The sequence below is a fragment of the Brachyhypopomus gauderio genome, unplaced genomic scaffold (genome assembly GCF_052324685.1).
Source record: "Brachyhypopomus gauderio isolate BG-103 unplaced genomic scaffold, BGAUD_0.2 sc74, whole genome shotgun sequence".
NCBI lineage: Eukaryota > Metazoa > Chordata > Actinopteri > Gymnotiformes > Hypopomidae > Brachyhypopomus > Brachyhypopomus gauderio.
Genome location: NW_027506895.1, coordinates 1,507,075 through 1,528,911, shown reverse-complemented (window position 1 = coordinate 1,528,911; position 21,837 = coordinate 1,507,075). Strand labels below are relative to the sequence as shown.

The 21,837-nt window shown below is 44.4% G+C and overlaps 1 protein-coding gene and 2 long non-coding RNA genes across 7 annotated transcripts in view; 2 read left to right on the top strand and 1 right to left on the bottom strand.

The window, feature by feature from the left end:
- Positions 1-2,219: 2,219 nt before the first annotated feature.
- On the top strand, positions 2,220-4,436 carry LOC143491374 (uncharacterized). Its single transcript, XR_013125183.1, has 3 exons — positions 2,220-2,571; positions 3,018-3,204; positions 3,449-4,436. It is a non-coding gene; the product is annotated as an uncharacterized LOC143491374 (long non-coding RNA).
- Positions 4,437-4,851: 415 nt separating this feature from the next.
- Positions 4,852-7,779, bottom strand: LOC143491380 (uncharacterized). The gene is made up of 3 exons (XR_013125186.1): positions 6,251-7,779; positions 5,895-6,047; positions 4,852-5,697 (listed from the first exon to the last, which is right to left on the bottom strand). It is a non-coding gene; the product is annotated as an uncharacterized LOC143491380 (long non-coding RNA).
- A 6,582-nt stretch (positions 7,780-14,361) lies between these two features.
- Positions 14,362-21,837, top strand: part of vps13a (vacuolar protein sorting 13 homolog A) — a 38,624-nt gene continuing 31,148 nt past the window's right edge. For 3 of the 5 annotated variants that reach the window (XM_076990377.1, XM_076990375.1, XM_076990379.1), the window contains exons 1-18: positions 14,362-14,599; positions 16,212-16,255; positions 16,364-16,406; positions 16,664-16,759; positions 17,279-17,380; positions 17,505-17,614; positions 17,724-17,783; positions 17,932-17,991; positions 19,068-19,148; positions 19,231-19,288; positions 19,404-19,531; positions 19,646-19,752; positions 19,863-20,034; positions 20,212-20,274; positions 20,471-20,603; positions 20,739-20,839; positions 21,248-21,390; positions 21,524-21,722. In XM_076990377.1, the coding sequence (XP_076846492.1) occupies positions 14,500-14,599; positions 16,212-16,255; positions 16,364-16,406; positions 16,664-16,759; positions 17,279-17,380; positions 17,505-17,614; positions 17,724-17,783; positions 17,932-17,991; positions 19,068-19,148; positions 19,231-19,288; positions 19,404-19,531; positions 19,646-19,752; positions 19,863-20,034; positions 20,212-20,274; positions 20,471-20,603; positions 20,739-20,839; positions 21,248-21,390; positions 21,524-21,722 (1,800 nt within the window). In that variant the 5' untranslated portion in view covers positions 14,362-14,499. The remainder of the gene's footprint in view (positions 14,600-16,211; positions 16,256-16,363; positions 16,407-16,663; positions 16,760-17,278; positions 17,381-17,504; positions 17,615-17,723; positions 17,784-17,931; positions 17,992-19,067; positions 19,149-19,230; positions 19,289-19,403; positions 19,532-19,645; positions 19,753-19,862; positions 20,035-20,211; positions 20,275-20,470; positions 20,604-20,738; positions 20,840-21,247; positions 21,391-21,523; positions 21,723-21,837) is intronic. The other 2 variants (XM_076990378.1, XM_076990376.1) reach the window with 1 other exon arrangement.

The window sequence follows — 21,837 nt, the reverse complement described above, 5'->3', positions numbered from 1 at the left end:
GCACTATGTGTGTACCTCATTAAGGATCCAGAAAACCTTTTGAGAGAGTATGTGGTGAGTAAGTTGAAGTTTAGTATGTCCAAGTGATATTTCATATTTTGTAAGCTCTATGTCTAGTTATTGAAATGACAGTACACTTAGCCACACACACACACACACACGCAAAAACACACACAATCTAGAGCACATATGTCAAAGTCAAGGCCCGCGGGCCAGATCCGGCCCGCGAATTGATTATCTATGGCCCCCTGGATGATATTTAATTACTATTAGAACCGGCCCGCAGGCCACAGCCGCCCGATGGTGTTTTGCACGCACAAACACTACATTCCCCACAATGCAACGGTAGCCCGTGAAGTCACTGCAGCGCACACAAGCGGCGAGGGTCTGCGCGGCGAAAATGACGCAATCGCAGTGGCTCCGCCCGTGCGCGAGGGCGTCGCACGCTGTCGATTCTCAAGGTCGTGCACCTCTCGAATTTTGTAACAGTGCGCGCACCAGTTAAACTTAATTAAGTTAGATATTTATACATATAGTCGAAATAATTCGAAATCATTCGCTTTTTTATTCACATTATTTAATGGTTATTTTCAAAACGCCCAATCTTAACGTCTTCACGTTCTCTCATGTTTTGTCCTGGAATTACAAGAGGCTCGTATTTGTTAACGTAATACATTTGTTGTGAAACGAAGTCGTTACAATTTTAAGCATTTTCAAGTACTTTAGCCTAAATTCCAGCACTTTTCAAACCTTTATTACTTTATTAATTTAATGTACAGGACATGTTTTATTTGAAGGAAGTTTGTTTTTATCTGTTTGCTTGTTGAAAAATGTTTTCACTTGAAATTACTGACAGATCCATAAGAAAATATTGCTTTATTCATTTAAGCATTAAATAGTATACACTGTGTTGGGTCTTGGTTCAATAGGCTATGTGCAATCATTTCAATATGTTTTAATAAACATTGAACCAGTCCGGCCCTCGGCTTGTAGCAAATTTGGTTTTTTGGCCCTCGGTGTATTTGACTTTGACATCCCTGATCTAGAGGAATTGCTGCAATCCTAGCTTCCTGATCAGTAAGTCATCTTTGTTGACCTGCTTTTGTATGATGCTACTTGACTATCTTCTCTTGAACTATCTCTTCTCTTGAACTATCATTTTGCAGGTTCACATTTCCCACTATATTTGATCAAATTAACACCAAAATCCAGATTTTCAGGAAAATATTCCTTGTACACACATGTAATGTGTTGTTTCATGTCTGATCTCATTTTGTTTCCTTTTAAGAATGTGTGTTCCACAGGCAGAAGATGAAGCCCTCATCCAGGGGTCCATTGAGGAGATCACAGTGGGAGTTTACGTCTTCAAACGAAGCAATGCCACTGATAAACCAGACAACATTGGCATCCTTGAGGGTCAGGTTGCGTTGCATTAGCTGCTGCCATGTTTTGCTTGCTGTATGCTCTGAACATAAACTACCCTCCTGAACTCAAGTACACCTTCGGCATGCTTCAGAAGGTTGTCATGGAGCTTGAAGGTGACACACTCTCCAAGAAAGCCCAAGTCCTTAAAATCAGACTTAATGGGTGAACTGCCATGTTTTGGAGTCAATCCCCAAGGACAGCTTGGGCTCCACACTGCCCCTTCTACCTCTTCCACAGTTATGCACTTTTTTGTGACATTCACCTTTGACCTTGTGAGCATGTGTAACTTGCAATCAGGTGCCTTGTTAATATTCTGATATTTGTTTGTTTGCTTGCTTTATACCATCACTGACACAGTACACCCTCCCCCTTTTGGATTTTGAGGTTATTTTGTTTTATATTGTAAATGGAACAGTATTGTGCGAGATCACTTGCAAATTTCCCAGATATTCTTACCAAATACAGATATTATAGGAAAGAAATGTTGGATTTAGTCAAGTGGTCAATTAGTGTTTCTTTATTGAATTCAACCACATACAGTACAGTACACAGTGGAATTAAACAGGACACAGGTGCTACATAAAACATTTGGCATTAAAGAAAGCTTTAAAGTCTATATATATATATATATATATATATATATATATATATATATATATATATATATGTATATAAAACTGAATACCCTATACTTTATATTAAAGAAACACCATACATTTGTATGGTCATGTTGGTTTAACAAATTGAATATACATTACATGAAAGAAATTACTTAAATATTTATAATAGTCAAGTTTTAACAGAAGATAATTTAGCTTTAAGATCACTACTACATATTTTAGGCAAACAGAACTTTAATATGTGCAACCGAGATACATGTCTGTTTCATGTATCATGTAAATCCCACAAACCTTTTTTCCCCCAGTGTGCTTGTGACTCTTTAGCACAGAGAATGGTCTCTACAGTGGTACTGGAAGCCAGACTCTAAAGAAGTTGCTGGAGAAATATGCAGCCCTTGCCACCTCTAAATAACGTTACCAGAGTCAAGCACCTCCGTCGTACTAGAAGATTGTCACACCGCTTGCGCACCAGATGACTACCAAATTTTGATGACAACCACCTGTTCGACACATGAGACACCATATAGTAAGACACCATTTCACATTGTCTTTTGTTGATAGAATGACAAATGGTAATTCTTATCTTTTTTGAAGTATACGAGTCCTGAGGACTATTGTAAGATGACTGGATATAATGTAAAAAGCAATATAATTTGTGAACTACTCATGAGTCATGGCAACCCTGTGCAGAACGTTACAGTCTATCCTTTCAGAGGTCCTGGTAGGTTACCATTTCTTAAAGAAGCCTTAATTATAACACCACAATGATCAAAACTGACTAAGAAACATATATCCTAATATGCTAACTTTCAATGCAAATGTTTTTAAGTACTTTTGTAATAAAAATACACCCACCTTAAACTTGCGAAATTGTATTGTACACAATATTACACCAGTCATAATTCCATCTACAATTGAAAATAGAAGTTATTAAAGATTTAGCAGTTACACGCCAATATTTATGTTCGATAGGATCTGTCCCAAGTTTTGGAGGTGTGGTTCCCCCACTGGTGTCTCCGTGGACATATTATGGGTATTACCCACCACCTCAAGTCAAGCCACCCCTGGAGTATCAAACTTGATGATCCATGAAAAAAGAAAAAACAGGAAATGGGTCACCTCAGAGACATCCATGGCCACAAACGCTGGGGCCACTGAGGTGAGCAAAAGGGGTGACACGTGAAAATATACTTGTTCAACAAATGACACCAGGGTTGCCAACTCTCACGCATTTGACCGTTTTCACACGCTCTCACGCCACACTTCCGATATCTCACGCCGAAAAAAAATATCCAGTTTATTTACCTCAGATCCACATATATGATTCAATACGTTACTAGTTCGCTAGCTCTGGCGCCATCCACCGGCGATATAACACTGAATCTGTGTCCATTTTACGTTAGACACAGATTCGTTGGACCCCCGCTCAACAACTTTCGTTCCATAGCTTTGCTATGGTAGGGACAGTGAGGAAGAACAAGCCTGAACTTCCCCCCGCAATGGTATTGACCAGAGGAAGATTTGCTTTCACTGACACACACACACACACACACACACACTCGTGTCATATGTTCCCAAGAAGAATAAAAATGTCATCCTGATGAGCACGCTACACAAAGATACTGCTGTCAGTACCACAGAGGACAAGAAACCCCTTATGATCCAGGACTACAAGAACAAAGGAGGAGTGGACTGCCTTGATAAGGTAATGTAAAATTTCATCCATCATGTATTTTATTTTAATTTATGTGAATTATTGTTCCTTTTATTGCAGCTTACTGGTACATACACCTGCAAGCGAATAACAGCTCGCTGGCCTGTGGCACTGTTCCACAACATCCTTGATGATGATGTGGTGTGGACAGCCATCTGGAACCAGGGGAAAAGTTACAAGAGGAGACTTTTCCTAGCAGAGCTGGGAAAAGCTTTGGAGACTCCCCTTATTCAACGACGCCAGCACATTCCCCGCACGCCAGCCTCTGCCAGTCTGGTTAGGAGTCTGCAAGCTCCAGCCCCAGCCCTGGCTACTCTCCCCCAACAAGGACATGGGCAGGAAAGGAAGCGCTGTGGGCTCTGTGCCCCTAGAGACAACAAAACAAGCCCGAGATGCAGCAAATGTGATGCCTGTTAGCAAGGCCCACTCTGATCTGAGTGACTCATGTGCATGAATTCACACGCATATACACACATACACGCATCTACACACATATACACACACATATATACACACACACACACGCCTTCATGTTGAGTTTGGTATTTTTTCATTACATGTTCATTTTGTAATACATTTTCAGTGTGTATTTGTATTTTCACTAGTTATTTTGTCTAATTCTATAAATTCATGATAAATACCTCTTTGAGATGTTGTTCACAGTTAAAGAATGTTGAATAAAACCAGTAAATTTGGTGGTGAAAATGTTTTTTGTGCTAAAACACACCAGTCACTAAAGTAAGGGACTTGAGTTGAACACGACAGGAGGGTTAAAAGACTCATCTGGACTGGGAGGCATGTGTCACAACACAGACGAGACCTCAGTGGTCTGATGATGATGAAGGTGACTGGTAGCACAAAAACTCCTTATATCTGTGGGCTCAGTGGTCTGATGATGATGATGATGAAGATGACTGGTAGCACAAAGACTCCTTATATCTGTGGGCTCAGTGGTCTGATGATGATGATGAAGATGACTAGTAGCACAAAGACTCCTTATATCTGGGCTCAGTGGTCTGATGATGATGATGATGAAGATGACTGGTAGCACAAAGACTCCTTATATCTGTGGGCTCAGTGGTCTGATGATGATGATGATGATGAAGATGACTGGTAGCACAAAGACTCCTTATATCTGTGGGCTCAGTGGTCTGATGATGATGATGATGAAGATGACTGGTAGCACAAAGACTCCTTATATCTGTGGGCTCAGTGGTCTGATGATGATGATGATGAAGATGACTGGTAGCACAAAGACTCCTTATATCTGTGGGCTCAGTGGTCTGATGATGATGATGATGATGATGATGAAGATGACTGGTAGCACAAAGACTCCTTATATCTGTGGGCTCAGTGGTCTGATGATGATGATGATGATGATGATGATGATGATGAAGATGACTGGTAGCACAAAGACTCCTTATATCTGTGGGCTCAGTGGTCTGATGATGATGAAGACGACACCTTATATCTGTGGGCTCAGTGGTCTGATGATGATAATGATGATGATGAAGATGACTGGTAGCACAAAGACTCCTTATATCTGGGCTCAGTGGTCTGATGATGATGATGATGATGACTGGTAGCACAAAGACTCCTTATATCTGTGGGCTCAGTGGTCTGATTATGATGAAGACGACACCTTATATCTGTGGGCTCAGTGGTCTGATGATGATGATGATGATGATGATGACTGGTAGCACAAAGACTCCTTATATCTGTGGGCTCAGTGGTCTGATGATGATGATGATGATGATGACGATGAAGATGACTGGTAGCACAAAGACTCCTTATATCTGTGGGCTCAGTGGTCTGATGATGATGATGAAGATGACTGGTAGCACAAAGACTCCTTATATCTGTGGGCTCAGTGGTCTGATGATGATGATGAAGATGACTGGTAGCACAAAGACTCCTTATATCTGTGGGCTCAGTGGTCTACAAAGTGTAAAATACAAACGTTAAAGATATTTCTGAGTATTGATTGAATAAACAGTACAGGAGAAAGATACTGGGAAATAACAGGAGGATATATTATACAGAAGAGAGAGAAAATATGAAATGAGAGACAAAGTAACAACAGATAAAATTGGAAGAAAAAACAATTGTGGGGGAGGATATATTATACCGCTCACCTTTGTCTTTGGTAAAAGGTTGGCCAAAACCTGCAAGTCCTTTTTTTCTTTCTGACGAGGTCCATCAGCCTTGGTGAGAAATCATCATTAAAGTGCATTAAAGAACTGTTCTCTGAGATTTTCCCCTGCCACGCTGGTGAACTCACAATATACCTGGAAAATAAAACAAAGCAAACCATGCATAAACCTGTGGTCAAATGTGCCCAGTCTAGGACCCATTAAATGATTTGTTACACAATATTAACACAAAGCCATGAAAAATGGTGCTCAACTGAACATCATCTACAAAAATACTTATACAATACAGCAGGCTTAGAATTTGTTTGAATAGTAAATACGAAAGCAGTCATACAAACCTGACTTTCTGTGAAGTGCTGGCCAGCGATGTACCACTTGTCTGATGGCAGGTTTGTCTCTGATCATTTTTCTCCAAAGAGCAAATGTCACGTCCATAAAAAGACAACACTCACACTTCCAGACCATGGCTACATCTGACTGGAAACACAGTAATTAAACAAAGAAACATTTTTTAATTGTTTTGTAGAAACATTAAGTTTAATCACACTGTACCTTTATTTTAACCAGTATTTTTTTTTATATTACATTGAACATGAAGTCCTTCCTGGTTAGATGCGTGAATAAATTACACTATTTACTGCACCAAGCACATCAGATTTGAATCTTCAATTTGAGAGAGAAAAAAACGTTTTTTAAAATGTTTTTAAAAACCCGCTCAAAAGACCCAGGTTGAGATTTGCATAACCAAGTTATTTTGTATAACCTGTAAAAAGTCAGTATAAATATCAACATTAATAGCAATAATAAGGGGTGTGGTGTATATGGGACAAGTGTGTGTGGGTGTATATGTATGTGTAGATATATATGTATGTATGTATGTATGTATGTATGTGTATGTATATATTTATATATATGGATGTATGTATGTATGTATGTATATGTGTATATATGTATATATTTATGGGTTAAATGTGTGTGAGTGCATACGTGTATGAAGGAAATATGTGTCTAGGTGTATGTGGATGTCCGGACCGGCTGCTCTCTGTGGTGGGGGTGGTGTGGATCCGGGCTTGGATGTGGTGGTGGGGAGGGTTGCCACCCTGGTCTCGCCGGGTCAACCACTCCCTGCCTTGAGCTGGGGGGGCAGTGAGGTTCGGTGCTCAACACACACACACACACACACACACATCCTTGTCCATTTAGGATTCTGGGGGCAGGCATGTATCCAGAGGTTGACGAGGTGGGCCTGCTGCCATGGTTCACCCGTCTCCTCACCACTGTCTGTCCCTCAGTTTTTACTGCACTTTAGACATTGAGGGCCTTTGAGGGGACGGTGTGGACATACACCCACGTTTGTCCTAGCACCTGTCCCCTCAATTTTAACTGCACCATAGTATCACACACTACCACACATGCATATACACCAACACCTACACACAACACAGCACTGGGGGTGGAGGGGTGGGAAGGCCTTCCTTCACCCGCTTCCTGCTCCCTGCTGGGGGGGGGGGTGGTTCCTGGCGCGGGACTGGGCTGGTGGCTTCCTAGGACCACTACCGGTCCTTGCTGGTCCAGCCATTTGCCCCCGCCGCAGAGGGTGGGTGTGCTAGTCTGGATAAGTGTGTGTCTTTGTCCTTGTTTTCTTCTTGTTTCTGAATAGGTGGATGAATGAGTACGTGTTGGAGGGAGGGGATATATGACCAGGTGTGGGTAAATTTGGAGGTGTGAGGGTGAATTTGAGTGTATGTATATGTGTATGGGGGTGGGTGTGTGCATGGTGGGGGTGTATAGGGGCGAATGTAATCTGAATTTGAGTGTATGGGTGAGGACAGCTGGTTCTGGGTCGGGGCTGGTCGTGCCCGGTTCACTCCCGGATGCTCCCCTGAGATTACTGCACCACTCCAGAGGGGGAGCGCCTTGGGGCTCCGGGGTGCGGCTTGGCCCCCCGGCGTGGGGGCGGTTGGCCCGCTCCCCTGGGCGGTGGTGGTTCGGGGCGGCCGGGTGCTCCTCGGCGGGAGGTGGGCCCTGGCGGGTGGTGGGTGGCTTTCCGGGCGCGTGGCGCCGTGGCTTTGCCGCTGGCCCATGACGGGGGGGCATCCTGGGGGGGGGCTCTGTTCCCTCTGGTTCCCCTGGACCTGCGCTCCTTGACTGGTGGGGCGCTGTCCGGGGTCTCTCTCTCCCGCCTGCGGTGGCGGGCATGTGAGGGTTTCTGGGAAGTGCGGCTCTGGTACTCCACCGCTCCTTGGGGGGCCGTGGGCGGGTGGGATTCCCGGGTCTCTCTCTGCCCGCCTCTGGCCTCTGGGGGAATGTTGTCGCAGCTACCCACCCTTGCTGGTAAGTACATTCCATACATCTATCCTATGTTGCACTTTTAGGTTGCACATAAACACACACTCACACATCACACTCATTTTGTAACGCGGGAGTACAGGAAAGTACCCACCGCGTATAGTGAGTGAGAATAGGAGGACCCAAGTGCCGTCTAACACCACGCCAGCGTATGTAAAAACAAAACACAAGAAAGTAATCACGCTGAACCAAACAAACAAAACAAACGCGGAAAACTCGACGCGTGAAAGGGGAAACAATATAAACCGTAATAGCACGGTAAAAACAATGAAACAAAACGAACGCGGAAAAACTCAACGCGTGACAAAACAAAAGCTCAACCGTAAGGAGACGGGAGAAAAAAAAAATAAAACAAACGTAACAGAAATAGCGCGGATGAAAGCGACGCGAAAACGAAACTGAAAATGCCAGTGAAGGAAGCTGGCCAGCAGGCAGAAAACGCCGCAAACAAAACAAAACCCTTCACAAAAACAAAGACAAACAAATGACAGGAAGAGAAATAGGCTTGTGAAAACTTGAGGAAGGTCAGGGAGCGATGCAGGAGAGAAATCTCAAAGGAGAGCAGGAGACAAACAAAGATAGAGAGAGAGGTGATGAGACACCTTGTAACTCGTGAGAAGTATACCACAGAGACCGAGGATACCGGCTGAAAGCGCATGGAAACCACAACGAATCAGCAATGATCCGTTTCCCAAAGCTTTCTTAAGAAGCCTTAGAACAGCTGAAACGAATCATTGCTGATTACGTGCAGCAAGTCTAGGACTGACTCGGGTGCCCCTCCTGGTGGTAGAGGGAGTGGCAGCCGAGTCAGCCCTGACACATTTGTACTGTATGTATTTGGTTTACTTTCTGTTCTTCTTTGCAGTGGTCATTTGAGCTGGTTGCGTGTTTTATTATTATTATTATTATTATGATTTTTTTTCTTCTTCTTTTCTTTTTTTTCTTCTTTCTTTTCCTGCCTCTTTGTCTTTTCCCTTTTTATTATTTCTCTCCCCCTCTTTTCTTGGTCCACCTAACCCCAATAATTATCACTTTGCATATTGTTATCACTATATATTATCACTATACTATATATTATACAGAATTGTTATAATTGCCATTTAAATCTGTACATAAAAACAAAGTTGTCCTCCAAAGATGGGGGGGGGGGGGGGGGGGGGGGTGGAGGTGGGCCAAAAAAAAAAAAAAAGCAATAATAAGGATGAATACAAAGAAAAAAAGAATATTAAGCACAAAAACGGAGACACAAATCTTGCTAAATCAAATGATTAGCTTAGCAACGGTTAAGCTAGCAGCCCGCTAACCTCAACCCACTTTCCCAGGACCATAAAAATGTCTTAACCACTCGCAATATTAATCATGTCTGTGAATACAATTAGCAAACATTATCTCATTATATATATATTACTGATTAAAACGCAGCAGGTTAAAACACGACCGCACTGGTTAAAACAAACTGCAACTGGAACGTATGTTTTGTCCAGTGGGGAACCGTCAGGGCCCTCTACACCCTCTCAGAGGGCCTAAAATATTCTTAAAACATTATATATAATTATTAGGGGTGGGTATAGAATATTTTTTTAAATCTAGATTAATCTCACTGAAATCTTGAAAATAATCTAGATTAATCTAGATTAAAATGGCTCATTCAGAATATGCGTGACTAAAAGTCAGTTTTTGAGATAGGGTTTCTTAATACAGAGGGTGCATTAGACCAGGGGCTCATCTCCTGTTTCCAAAATGCATCAATGACTGCTTGAGAAAGCTGTTCTACTTTAATACTTGAAGAAAAAAACATGCTCAATAAAAATGTTTATTCAATTAAACATAAAATAGTACTGTAACAGGGTTGCCAACTTTTCAAGATCACTTGAAGGGGGGGGGGGGGGTGTAAAATGGACACAAATTAAGTATTATATCGCAATCGATCAATCGCCAGTGGTTGGCGCCAGAGCGAACTAGTAACTCATTGAAGCATAGATGTGGATCAGAGGTAAATAAACTAGATTTTTTTCGGCGTGAGATATCGGAAGTGTGGCGTATGAGGACAGTCAAATGCGTGTGTCTCACGCTCAACGCGTGAGAGTTGGCAACCTTGCTGTAAGCCTACATACTTTAAGAGGTCATATTCAGTCAAAATGAATTTGTAAGCCAACATACTGTACATTAAAAGGGGTTGATAACATGTTTATTCAGCTAAACATGAGATTTGAAATGTAAGCCAACATTTAGTACATTTAACCTGTTTTCGGCGGCGGTGACTTTTCCCCTGGGCTGCATCAGTGCTTGACCCAATGTCAGCAGCATTAGCAAACGGGTGCTTTGTGTTTAAATGGTACTTCAGACTGGTAGAACTCCTACAATAAACTAATTCTGCGGTGCATAAGGTGCAAACAACTTTAGTCTTGTCAATGTCCATTAAGAAGCTTCTTAAAAATGAATTTTCCATGAAGCAAACCTGGCGGCTTCGTGGCTGCATCCATGTAAGCACACGTGCGATTCGTTGTGGGTGGTAATTCACAGGTTTGAAAACTCGTTCTCGCCCCCTACTGTGCAATTTGGTTAGGAATACAGCCGAGCTAAACTATCAAGGTGAATGTCATCAGTTTGCGTACCTATTTTGACCCAGTTCCCAACCCAACTTTAAGAATTGATTAACGGCGATATTTTTTATATCACCCGATAAGAGTATCACATTATCGAACGCCGTTAACGCCGATAACGGCACACCACTAATAATTATCCAATTTTTTTATCTACTTACAGTTTTACAATCGACATCTAAACAATTACAAAAATATAAGCAAATAAATTATTCACCCGTGTCTATTCAATCTGTGTTGGAAGGTGAGGGGTTAAGTGGAAGCCTGTGAGCCTGTGTCTCCCCCTCTCAGCACTGTGATGCCCGCTGTTCGTTTACAGAGGGCATGGCAGTTATAATTCAGCGCAATACCAGTTTCAAATAACAGCAAAATTGACCAATCATATCTTCTCTCTTAGTGGGCGGGCTTAACTGTATGATAATTTCCGCCCGCTGTGGCGACGCTAGCTTTCGTTAGCATACCACCGCTAGCTAGTTTCGATTCAGTCCTTTGATGCCCTCATGCGCGTTGTTTACATATTCCGCTCCCGAGGAACACGGAGCTGTGAACCTTATTTTGTTGGAACCTTATTTTGCTTAAGAAGTTATCTAGTACATATGTTCGTTTATTGCGTTTCTAAAGCTGTACTGTCGTCTCAGTTTTTTATTTTTTATTTATTGCAGTTATTTTTCGGGGGGGGGGGGGGGGGGTGGGAGCGGGCCCAGGTTTAATGGTCACGGTTCGCTACTGGTTTTGTCTAACGTGTCTGTCTGACCTGACAAGCTGAAAAACAAAATGTCACGATCATGTGAAACGCGTTCTGTTCAACAATGAAGTTTTTAAGTTGATCAGTTGAAAACATAAAATTTTCATTTAACTTAAAATTGTTAGTATATTTCAGTGTGTACAAAGTACAATAGTTATATTTTATATTAATGCAATAAAACTGAAATATTTATGTACATTGAAATGAAACAGTTGAGAGGATTAAAAATTCGGGTTTACAGTGTGGCAATGGATGAAAAATCTCGATATTACTGATTGGACTGGTTATTGATTGAACGGGCCAGTGGAACAAGGCGAGAGATTCGATCTATTTGTAAGCAGGACCTCAACAATGAGCCAACCAAATGGCCATCATGGAAATGCTGTTAATTACATCTGTGATGTGATGTAGAAATGTGTAGTTTTTCAATTATGTCTGTGTAAACACGCAGAATGCAAAGACCCAAAGAACACCTTGTGACGCGGGAGGCGGCAGACGGACGAGACACAGATCCACTGGTTTGGCACAGACGTCACGTTTATTATGAACAGATATTGCGCAATAGTGCACGAGAAACATTCAGACACACACACACGTAAACGTGTAGACCTTAGACGACGACGAGCACAAGACACTGCGCGAACGCACATTAAATAGACAGACCACATCAACCCCACGTGATGACGAGACGAGCCACAGGTGAGACGGATAATGACAAGACGCACCCGCACCCACGGAGATACACTGACGCAGACGAATAGACGCAGACAACGTTAACACACGCCCCAAAGGGAGGGTTCGGGGACCGTAACGTGACACACCTGAGGCTATGAGATGTACAGCACAGCTCTGTGACATGTAGGACATCACTCAGCACAGCTCTGTGACCTGTTGGACATCGGGCACCCAGTGCACAGACCCCTTGTGCTCAGCGAGGGCGTAGCACACCTTATTATGCTCTATACAGGCAAATATGTTGAGGTTTGCAGGAACATGCATTCCTCAGTGCAGATGAGAAACACTTGCTGAACATGGAAGAGTAGTCACTGCATTTAGAAAGGTAAACATTCGATTATTTACAGAACCTATACCATATCAGCTGAGAGTCCTGAATGAATAAATGTGACCTCAGTCTGGAATGCACTATGGGCCCTATAAGAAAAGTTTCCTTTTTCTTCTTGTGGACAAAAAGTGAAAATAATGGCATGGCACTGACATGGTGACAGTAGGAAGAGCATGTTCATGCTGGACTGGCGACCTGCCCGTGGTGTACCTGCATTCGCCTGATGATGCTGGGATTGCATCCGGCCCCCCCATGACCCCAACTAGCGGGATTAAGCAGTAAGGATAATGGATGGATGGATACACCAGCAGTATACAAATTATATCATTAATGGAATTACATTGTGATTACATTGTGTTGGATTGCATTGTAATTCAACACTCAGTAATATTCAGATGGATGTAACTGTATCTTTGTTTCTATACAGGCAGTTTGTTTCTGTACAAACTGGTCTGAGCCATGGTGAATGGAATTCTGGGAACCAAAAAGCTGAACAAGTGAGCCTCACTGAATACAATATGAATACAATATAACCTCATATAGAGCTGAAAGCAGTGTGAGTGTGAATAGTCAATTAAACCACTGTAAGATTTGTAAATGTTTTACAAAGGCAGCTGGTTCTCTCCAGTGTTCAGTGGTCAGCAGTTTCAGATGTGAAAGAACAGTAATTCATTTCAGGAAACTCACTTTGCTGTTCTACAAGTTCTGATGTGGCTTTAAAGGAACCTATGAGATGCTGACGAGCTACATCACACGTAAAGTCTGGTCTAGAACGGGCCTATAAATCACTTAATGGTGGATCGTTGTAGATACCTGATATGCTGCAGGAGAACCCTGATGTTTGTAGGAACTAGTCAACCATGTCTGCGGTGAGGCTATGGAGAAGGTGCACTGGGCGGTGATGCTCATGTGGACGATCACGTTTTGCACTTTACATGTTTATTATTCATATTAAGAGTTTATCTCTTAAATCATTAGTCCATTTTAACAATATTTTAATAAAACTTGTTTGTAATTTATAGTTTTTTGGTCAAATACCTGAGGTGACACATCTCAGGATGTAATAAGTTTATTATTATATGTCTGATGTGAAGCACTTTGAATATGAGAAGTGTTGCACAGATAAACCTGCCTTGCCTGCTGGCAAATGTTTAACAGGTAGGTTGTATAATTTGGTTAAATACTGAGGGAAGTGAATGAGTCATTTGTTCTTTATGTCATAACTAAACACCTGATAAATATTAAACAGTGACACACAAACATAAAAAACAGTCTGATTACATTAGATTTACATTTACAGCATTTAGTGTTCACTTTTATGGTCATTTCAGCACATTTTTTTCTATAGGGTGTCAGGGTAGGATTATATTATGTTGATACTGATTAGAGAGTGTTCATGTGTGTTTTGAAGAGGTGAGTTTCAGTTTGCATTTGAAGACCGTGGGTTAATTCCACCATATCAGCATCAACGCAGAGAATCGTGGTGCGACTTGCTTCACGTGTCTTCTGAATGGTGGTGGTGATGACAATTACTTACCAAGAATAGAAGACATACATTTATTAGTAATAGCAAGGAGTTTAACCAGTGATCAGTGAACGCCGCTGAACTCCCCCTTTAAAATCATGCAACGGTCATTACACATCCACGGCCGCCAGAGGCCGCTGTTGCGCCGAGTCCGTGGCGTGCCCGTTCAGTATCGCTCACGGTCCCTCCCAGGACGGCTCGAGTCATGTTTATTTCAGGAAACTGGGCTCGCAAGCTCGATTTCTCCACGAATCGAAACGGAATGGAAATCATGGTGATTCGTGCGTGAACACAGCACAAACATGGTGTTCGAGTCACTGGTGGTGGACGTACTAAACAGGTTTCTGGGGGACTACGTGGTGAACCTCGACAGTTCCCAACTCAATCTGGGCATATGGGGAGGTAAAGTAGCCGCGGCTGGCCGACAGACTCGCGTCCTTGGCCGCGAACGTTAGCGTGGTCCGCACCGCACAGACCAACGCGGTTATGCTGCCGCCAACGCCGGGAAACTCATAAAGCATTTCACACGCACACAGACGGGAGACGTTTAGTTTTACGGCTGAGTTAGCTGGTTGGCTAAGCTAGCGGGGGTATTCGGGGCTGTAGTCCAGACCTCCTGCCGTCCTGACACCGTTTCGAGGTGCCTGTGTTGGCGTCGTGCGGTCCCGCTGGTTTCGACGAGACGTCGACGCATTGATGCGAGCTCACAGCTCTCATGGCGCCTGTGTTTTCGCCTTTATTTTGGCCAAAGACGACCGGAGAAAGAGAGCGTGTGTGCAGGCAGGATATTAGTGGCATGTTTGGGTCGGTGAGAAGTTGAAATTTGTCTCCATATCCTGTCAGAAAGGCTTTCAGCTTTCCTCCAGGAACATTGGTCAGGTTCTTGTGTCTTAATACCTGACAAGCCAGTCAGTAGCATGTCAGTCAAATAGCTAAGATATAAGTAGACAAATATTTGCCAGTTTGTTGTTGGTAAAGGCAGAAATGTCTGTCACTCAACCCAGGACCCATTTCTGTATAAGCTCCAGTGAGTCAGATGGCACATTCAGGGTGTTCCAGTAAATCCACACACAGAAGTGACCTTGATCTTGGGCAGGGGAAAAGTGCACGAATGATACCTGATGTTGTGGAGTGACACACACACACACACACTGTACTTCACAACCTCACATGCAGAACAACACACTACTCAATAACCCCCCCTGACACACACACACACACACACACACACACACACAGGGCTCCACAACCCCACATGCAGAACAACACACTACTCCATAACCCCCGACACACAGAGACACAGTGAGAGTAGTTTGATAACCCCAACTGCCAGTCTGTTGATTCTCAGCTCACATAGACAGACCTTGTCTTCAGTCATAATTAGTTTGGTTTGCAAATAAAGTCTGTTTGTGGATCCAGAGGTCAATTTGCAGTTTTAATGGCACATTCGCCAAGCAGAAGATAACCTATTACAAAAGCATAACTAACCCAGGTCTCCTAGGTCTGTCTCTGTGGGCCTCTCTATCCATCACAGGGTAATGGTAATGTGAAGTTAGTATCCTCAGTGGAGGAACTGAGATGGGTTTGAAGATCATCAGAATGAGTTAAGGCTGTGCTTTAAGATAGAGGCTGTCAGTGAGGGCTGGGTTTCTGCAAAGCACCATTAAAAACAGAGATAATCTTTAAATGGTAGTGTAATATTTCACTGGGCACTCTGTAATTTCAGATGATCTTGTCACTATGATGGTTTCTGGAAGCAGGTCTCAGGTCAGGACTGCACTGATCTCCTAACATAACCCAAGAACTGGGAGCACACTCGCCCCTGCTCAGGTGTCGATGACCTGAGACACACACCTGGTGTGGCAGGTGGCCCTGGACTGCAAATCTCTGCTTTGAAGCTCCCAGATGTGTTTAGGCCTGATTTGACATTGTGCTAGTGAAGACCTATTGCCATTTGAGTGTTGCACTGCCCAAATCTAGTTCTGCAATGAAGGTCATTTTATCTCTTTTGTAGGTGATGCAATACTGCGAAATCTTGAAATAAAGGAAAATGCTTTGGTAAGTGTCACATGTTGACAGCTGAGCGATTGTGGCTGTTTACTGTTTGTGTACGTGCATCAATACCTATACTTAAATCCAAATAAATACTTGATTTTGTCATGTCAGAGTCAACTGGACATTCCTTTCAAAGTCAGAGCAGGCCATATAGGTAAGTTAATCCACACAAGTATTTCATAGACAAGGTTATTTAGTGTTTTTCTCATAGATGTGGTTATTTAATAGACATGTTTCACTTCCGGGGCAAGCAGAGATAGTGATCCCGTGTACTTCTGTTTTGGTGTTTTTATGCAAACTGTTACGCAAACAATTAACAAGTTAGCGCAACAGATACGGCGGTTATTTTTTTTGTCTCTTCCACTCCCCGTTGGTTTTACAGACTTCCGTTGTGACGTTTGTCTCCTACAGGCCGACTTGAGCTGAAGATCCCGTGGAAGAACCTGTACACGCAGTCTGTGGAGGCGACGCTGGACGAGGTCTACCTGCTCATCGTACCTACTGCCAGTAAGAGCTGTGGGACAGTCCTGTCCACCCTGACCAACAGTCCTGTCCACCCTGACCAACAGTCCTGTCCACCCTGATCAACAGTCCTGTCCACCCTGACCAACAGTCCTGTCCACCCTGATCAACAGTCCTGTCCACCCTGACCAACAGTCCTGTCCATCTGTGGCTAACACAGTTTCCATTTACTCTTTTAGACCTTTCAGCTAAAATTCAGTTTAGTGGCCAATCTCCTAAATCCAGCGTTAAGTTCAAATAAGTGATATCTGTTTGGTTTACATTCTGTCCGTTTTGTGTATTTCTTGTTTTTGGAATTTTGTTCACTTCGGTCGACTGAATACAGGTCTTCAAACAAGATGTTTTTGAAAAAATTATCTGCTGTGTGTGTGCGTGCGCATGTACACGCTCACACGCACACTGCAGACACACTGAGGTCATTTTTCAAAAGAAAACACCTTCTAAGACCTGTGTGTTTGTTTGTCTCTGTGTGTGTGTGTGTGTGTGTGTGTGTGTGTGTGTCAGGTATTAAGTATGATGCAGAGAAGGAGGAGAAGCAGATACAGGAGGCTCGACAGCGGGAGCTGCAGAGGATCGAGGAGACCAAGCAGAAAGCAGCCGAACAAGGTCAGAGAGAGAACCAGACACAGCACAGGCAGGGCACAGCCCAGCACAGGCAGGGCACAGCCCAGCACAGGCAGGGCACAGCCCAGAACAGGACAAATGTGTTTTGTTTGATGTGTTTGCACAGAGAATCCAAAGACAGAAAAGCAGGACACTTTCGTGGAGAAACTGGTCACCCAGGTGATCAAAAACCTTCAAGTGAAAATCTCCAATATTCATGTTCGTTATGAGGATGATGTGAGTGAGAAACTGTGTCCCTAAGGTGGAATAATATAATAATTTTCAAACAGCTTTTGAGCATACTTTAAACATGCTCTAAACATACTTTTAAACATTGTACACACAGGTCACCAATCCAAACTGTCCTCTCTCGTTTGGAGTGTCCCTACAGAACCTTAGTCTTCAGGTAAAAAACACTCCCCCAAATCACATGTTTTTTCCTCTCTTCTATAGTTATGTATAGTTATGACTGTGTGTGTATATGCCAGCGCTTTGTGTTCATGGAGAACAGTTTCATTGATGTTGTCTAATATGTGGCTATTGTGTCCATACAGACTGCTGATGCCAACTGGAAACCCTGTCTGTTGGATGAGAAAGCGAAGCTGTTTTTCAAGGTAAACGCGCTTGACTGAATCCGCTGGGGAAGGTTTATTCAGAGACTCAGGCAGTGATGGAAGCAAGAGAGAGTTACTGTGACCTGGGACATACCAGGTGGAGTTGTGTCAGTTAGAGAAGCGCTGTGTTAATGAGAGACCTGCCTCAGGGCGGTGTTAATGAGAGACCTGCCTCAGGGTGGTGTTAATGAGAGACCTGCATCAGGGTGGTGTTAATGAGAGACCTGCATCGAGATGGTGTTAATGAGAGACCTGCCTCAGGGTGATGTTAATGAGACCTGCCTCAGGGTGGTGTTAATGAGAGACCTGCCTCGGGTGGTGTTAATGAGAGACCTGCCTCAGGGTGGTGTTAATGAGAGACCTGCATCGAGATGGTGTTAATGAGAGACCTGCCTCAGGGTGGTGTTAATGAGAGACCTGCCTCAGGGTGGTGTTAATGAGAGACCTGCCTCGGGTGGTGTTAATTAATGAGAGACCTGTCTCGGGGTGGTGTTAATGAGAGACCTGCCTCGGGGTGGTGTTAATGAGAGACCTGTCTCGGGGTGGTGTTAATGAGAGACCTGCCTCGTGGTGGTGTTAATGAGAGACCTGCCTCGTGGTGGTGTTAATGAGAGACCTGCCTCAAGGTGGTGTTAATGAGAGACCTGCCTTGGGGTGATGTTAATGAGAGACCTGCCTCGGGTGGTGTTAATGAGAGACCTGCCTCGGGTTGGTGTTAATGAGAGACCTACCTCGGGGTGGTATTAATGAGAGACCTGCCTCTGGGTGGTATTAATGAGAGACCTGCCTCGGGGTGGTATTAATGAGAGACCTGCATTGGTGGTGTTAATGAGAGACTTGCCTCGGGTGGTGTTAATGATAGACCTGCCTCGGGGGGGTGTTAATGAGAGACCTGCCTCAGGGTGGTGTTAATGAGAGACCTGCCTCATGGTGGTTTTAATGAGACCTGCATCGGTGGTTTTAATGAGAGACCTGCATCGGTGGTGTTAATGAGAGACCTGCCTCGGGGTGGTGTTAATGAGAGACCTGCCTCAGGGTGGAATGGGCACTAACTGTGCCTTCTATGCTTTTTGCAGCTCGTCCGTCTAGATAATCTGTTTGCGTACTGGAACGTGAACTCAGAGCTGTACTCCAATCACTCTGCTCCTGAGGCCCTGGTAAGAGATCACACCCTCCAGTAAAGAAACCCACTCTCAGCCCACAGAAGCCCCCTAAAATCCTTCTTTTTTGTCGTCCTAGAGATGTCTCCAGCACAATGTTGCTGTTCAGAGCTCCATACCTCACGACTATCACTTCAGTAAGTGCTCGTGTCTTTCTGATGTTTGGAGCGTCCTCATGTTGTTGAGCCGTCCTCGCCCACAGAGGGCCACGTTTCACGTTTAACGTGACCTCTCGCTCTGCCGTGTCACTAGTCTTCCGTCCCATCTCCGCCAACGCCAAGCTGCGCATGAACCCCCGCTCGGACGTGGACTTCTCCTCCCCGAAGGTGGACCTGGTGGTCAACCTGCCCGAGGTGGCCGTGGAGCTCAGCAGACCGCAGGTGGGTGGAGCCTCCGGTCAGCCGACGTAGCCGCTTCCGTTTGATGTAGTTCATCTTAACCGATGAACGCCGGTGTGGCGTTAATAAAAATGTCCTCCTCTCTGTCGCTCCCAGTATGTCAGCATTCTGGAGCTTCTCGGCTCTGTGGATATGATGTCACGTAATCTTCCGTACAGGAAGTATCGGCCAGAGGCGCCGGTCCACACCAACGCGTACCACTGGTAAGAGTTCTCCCCCCTCACCAATCGTATCCTGTCTTCGTTTGCTATGGGTTTGTCCTCTTTGATTGTGTATCTGCAATACGTCCGTGTGTGGTGGCAACGGCTGACAGGTGGAGGTACGTCATCACGGGCATCCTGGAGGTGAACGTCAAGCCCCGCCTTCACATGTGGTCATGGCAACACATCCGTCGCCACCGGCAACAGGTGAAGCAGTACAAAGAGTATTACAAGACCAAGATCACCAACAAGAAACCTGCTGAGACTCTGCAGAAGAAGCTCGAGGTGGGTGGTGGAGAAGGTTCTCCCCCGGAGATGATCGACCTCTTGATCAGCACTCCCGCATTTACTAAAGTGTCCTAACGCTGATTCATGTTTCTAAATGCCTGGCGTGGACGGTTTTTCTTCCTGCGTTTGAGAGGCTCTCCGTCTGAACGCTTCTCTCTTGTGTTTCCATTACAGGAGACCGAGAAACTTCTGGACATTTTCAACATCACGCTGGCGAGGCAGCAGGCGGAGATGGAGGTGGAGCGAACTTCTCATACAGCAGCGCACAGATTGCTCAGATTAGCAGATTGCTCAGATTAGCAGATTGCTCAGATTAGCAGATTACCCACTCACCGCATGCCCAAAACACAGCCAGCGTGACTTTCAGCGGCTTGTGAACCGAGAAGGTTTCTGAGTGTTCTTGATGGTAACGGCGTCACGTGTCTCCGCCCAGGCCTCGAAGGCGGGGCTACGGATCTACCGGCCAGGCGTGAAGGCGGAGGAGGAGCAGACGCAGGGCTGGTTTGGGTGGATGTGGAACTGGTCCGGAGACACCAGCGCACAGGCCAAAGAGGTGAAACCCGGAGGTACTTAACAAAACGCCGCGCTCACGCCGAACGCAGCCTGAACCTGCGGACCGACTCCGGAGGACTTTCTTTGGATTTTAGGCGTGAATTTCAGAGTAATGTTACACATTAATGTTTGATGTGATTCTTGCCAAGCCTCAGGGTTTGACACGCTGATGACCTCGGCGGAGAAGGCCAAACTCTACACTGCCATTGGATACAGCGAGACCGCTGTGAATCCCAACCTGCCTAAGAGTGTATGGTCCCTCCATCCAACTGCTCACAGTATTAGCATAGCCAATGCTAACAAACGCTATGTGCTAAGAATGTTTTGTGGTTTCCAATATTTAATACTATATTTAACTATATAGTTCTATAGTTAACTATATATACACTATACTAACATACTTTATGTATATGTTCTTGTTAACCTTGTAAATCCTGTAAAGCGCTTTGTGACAACATATGTTGAAAAGCGCTATATAAATATTATTGATTTGATTTGATTTGTTAACAACAACTATTAGTAACTATTTTTAGAGCTTAGCATTTTAGCTTGGCTAAAATGAGAGAATAAATAAATATTCTGTTGTTAAACTTGAGAATTAAATTTGTATCATATTCGTGAACAAATCCCATTGAAAGTGACCGTTTACGTGTTGCAGTTTGAGGACATGAAGATCCGTTTCAAGTTGGAGAGTCTGTCTGTCTCCATGAAGGAGAGCAAAGAGAAGCCGGAGATCATCAAGCTGTCCGTCATAGACCTGAGTGCCATGCTAACCCAGAGGCCGTCCGCCCAAGCCATCAAGTACTCCTCCACCTTCTCCTCTCCTCCACCCTCTCCTCCACCCACCCTCCCCTCTCTTTCTCATCTTCTCTCTTTTATCCTCTTCTCTTCATCATCTCTTCCTCGGTCTGACCTCCTGTCGGTCTGTCTTCAGGATCATGGCCCAGCTGTCATCGTTCGAGGTCACGGGTCTTCCCCGCAGCCAGGTGGCGCCGATGCTCATCTCCTCCCGCCACGTGGTGGAGGACAACAAGGCCCTGCTCACCCTCATGTTCGAGACCAACCCGCTGGACGCCACGGCCGACCAGAGGCTCCAGGCCGAGTCGCAGCCGCTGGAGATCATCTACGATGCTGTGAGTGGGCGGGGCTCTGTGAGTGGCCGGGGCTCTGTGTAGCACGTGTTGGAACATGAACCTTAATTGATCGTTATTGAGGATTTGTGCATTAGCATAAATTAGCATAAGCCCG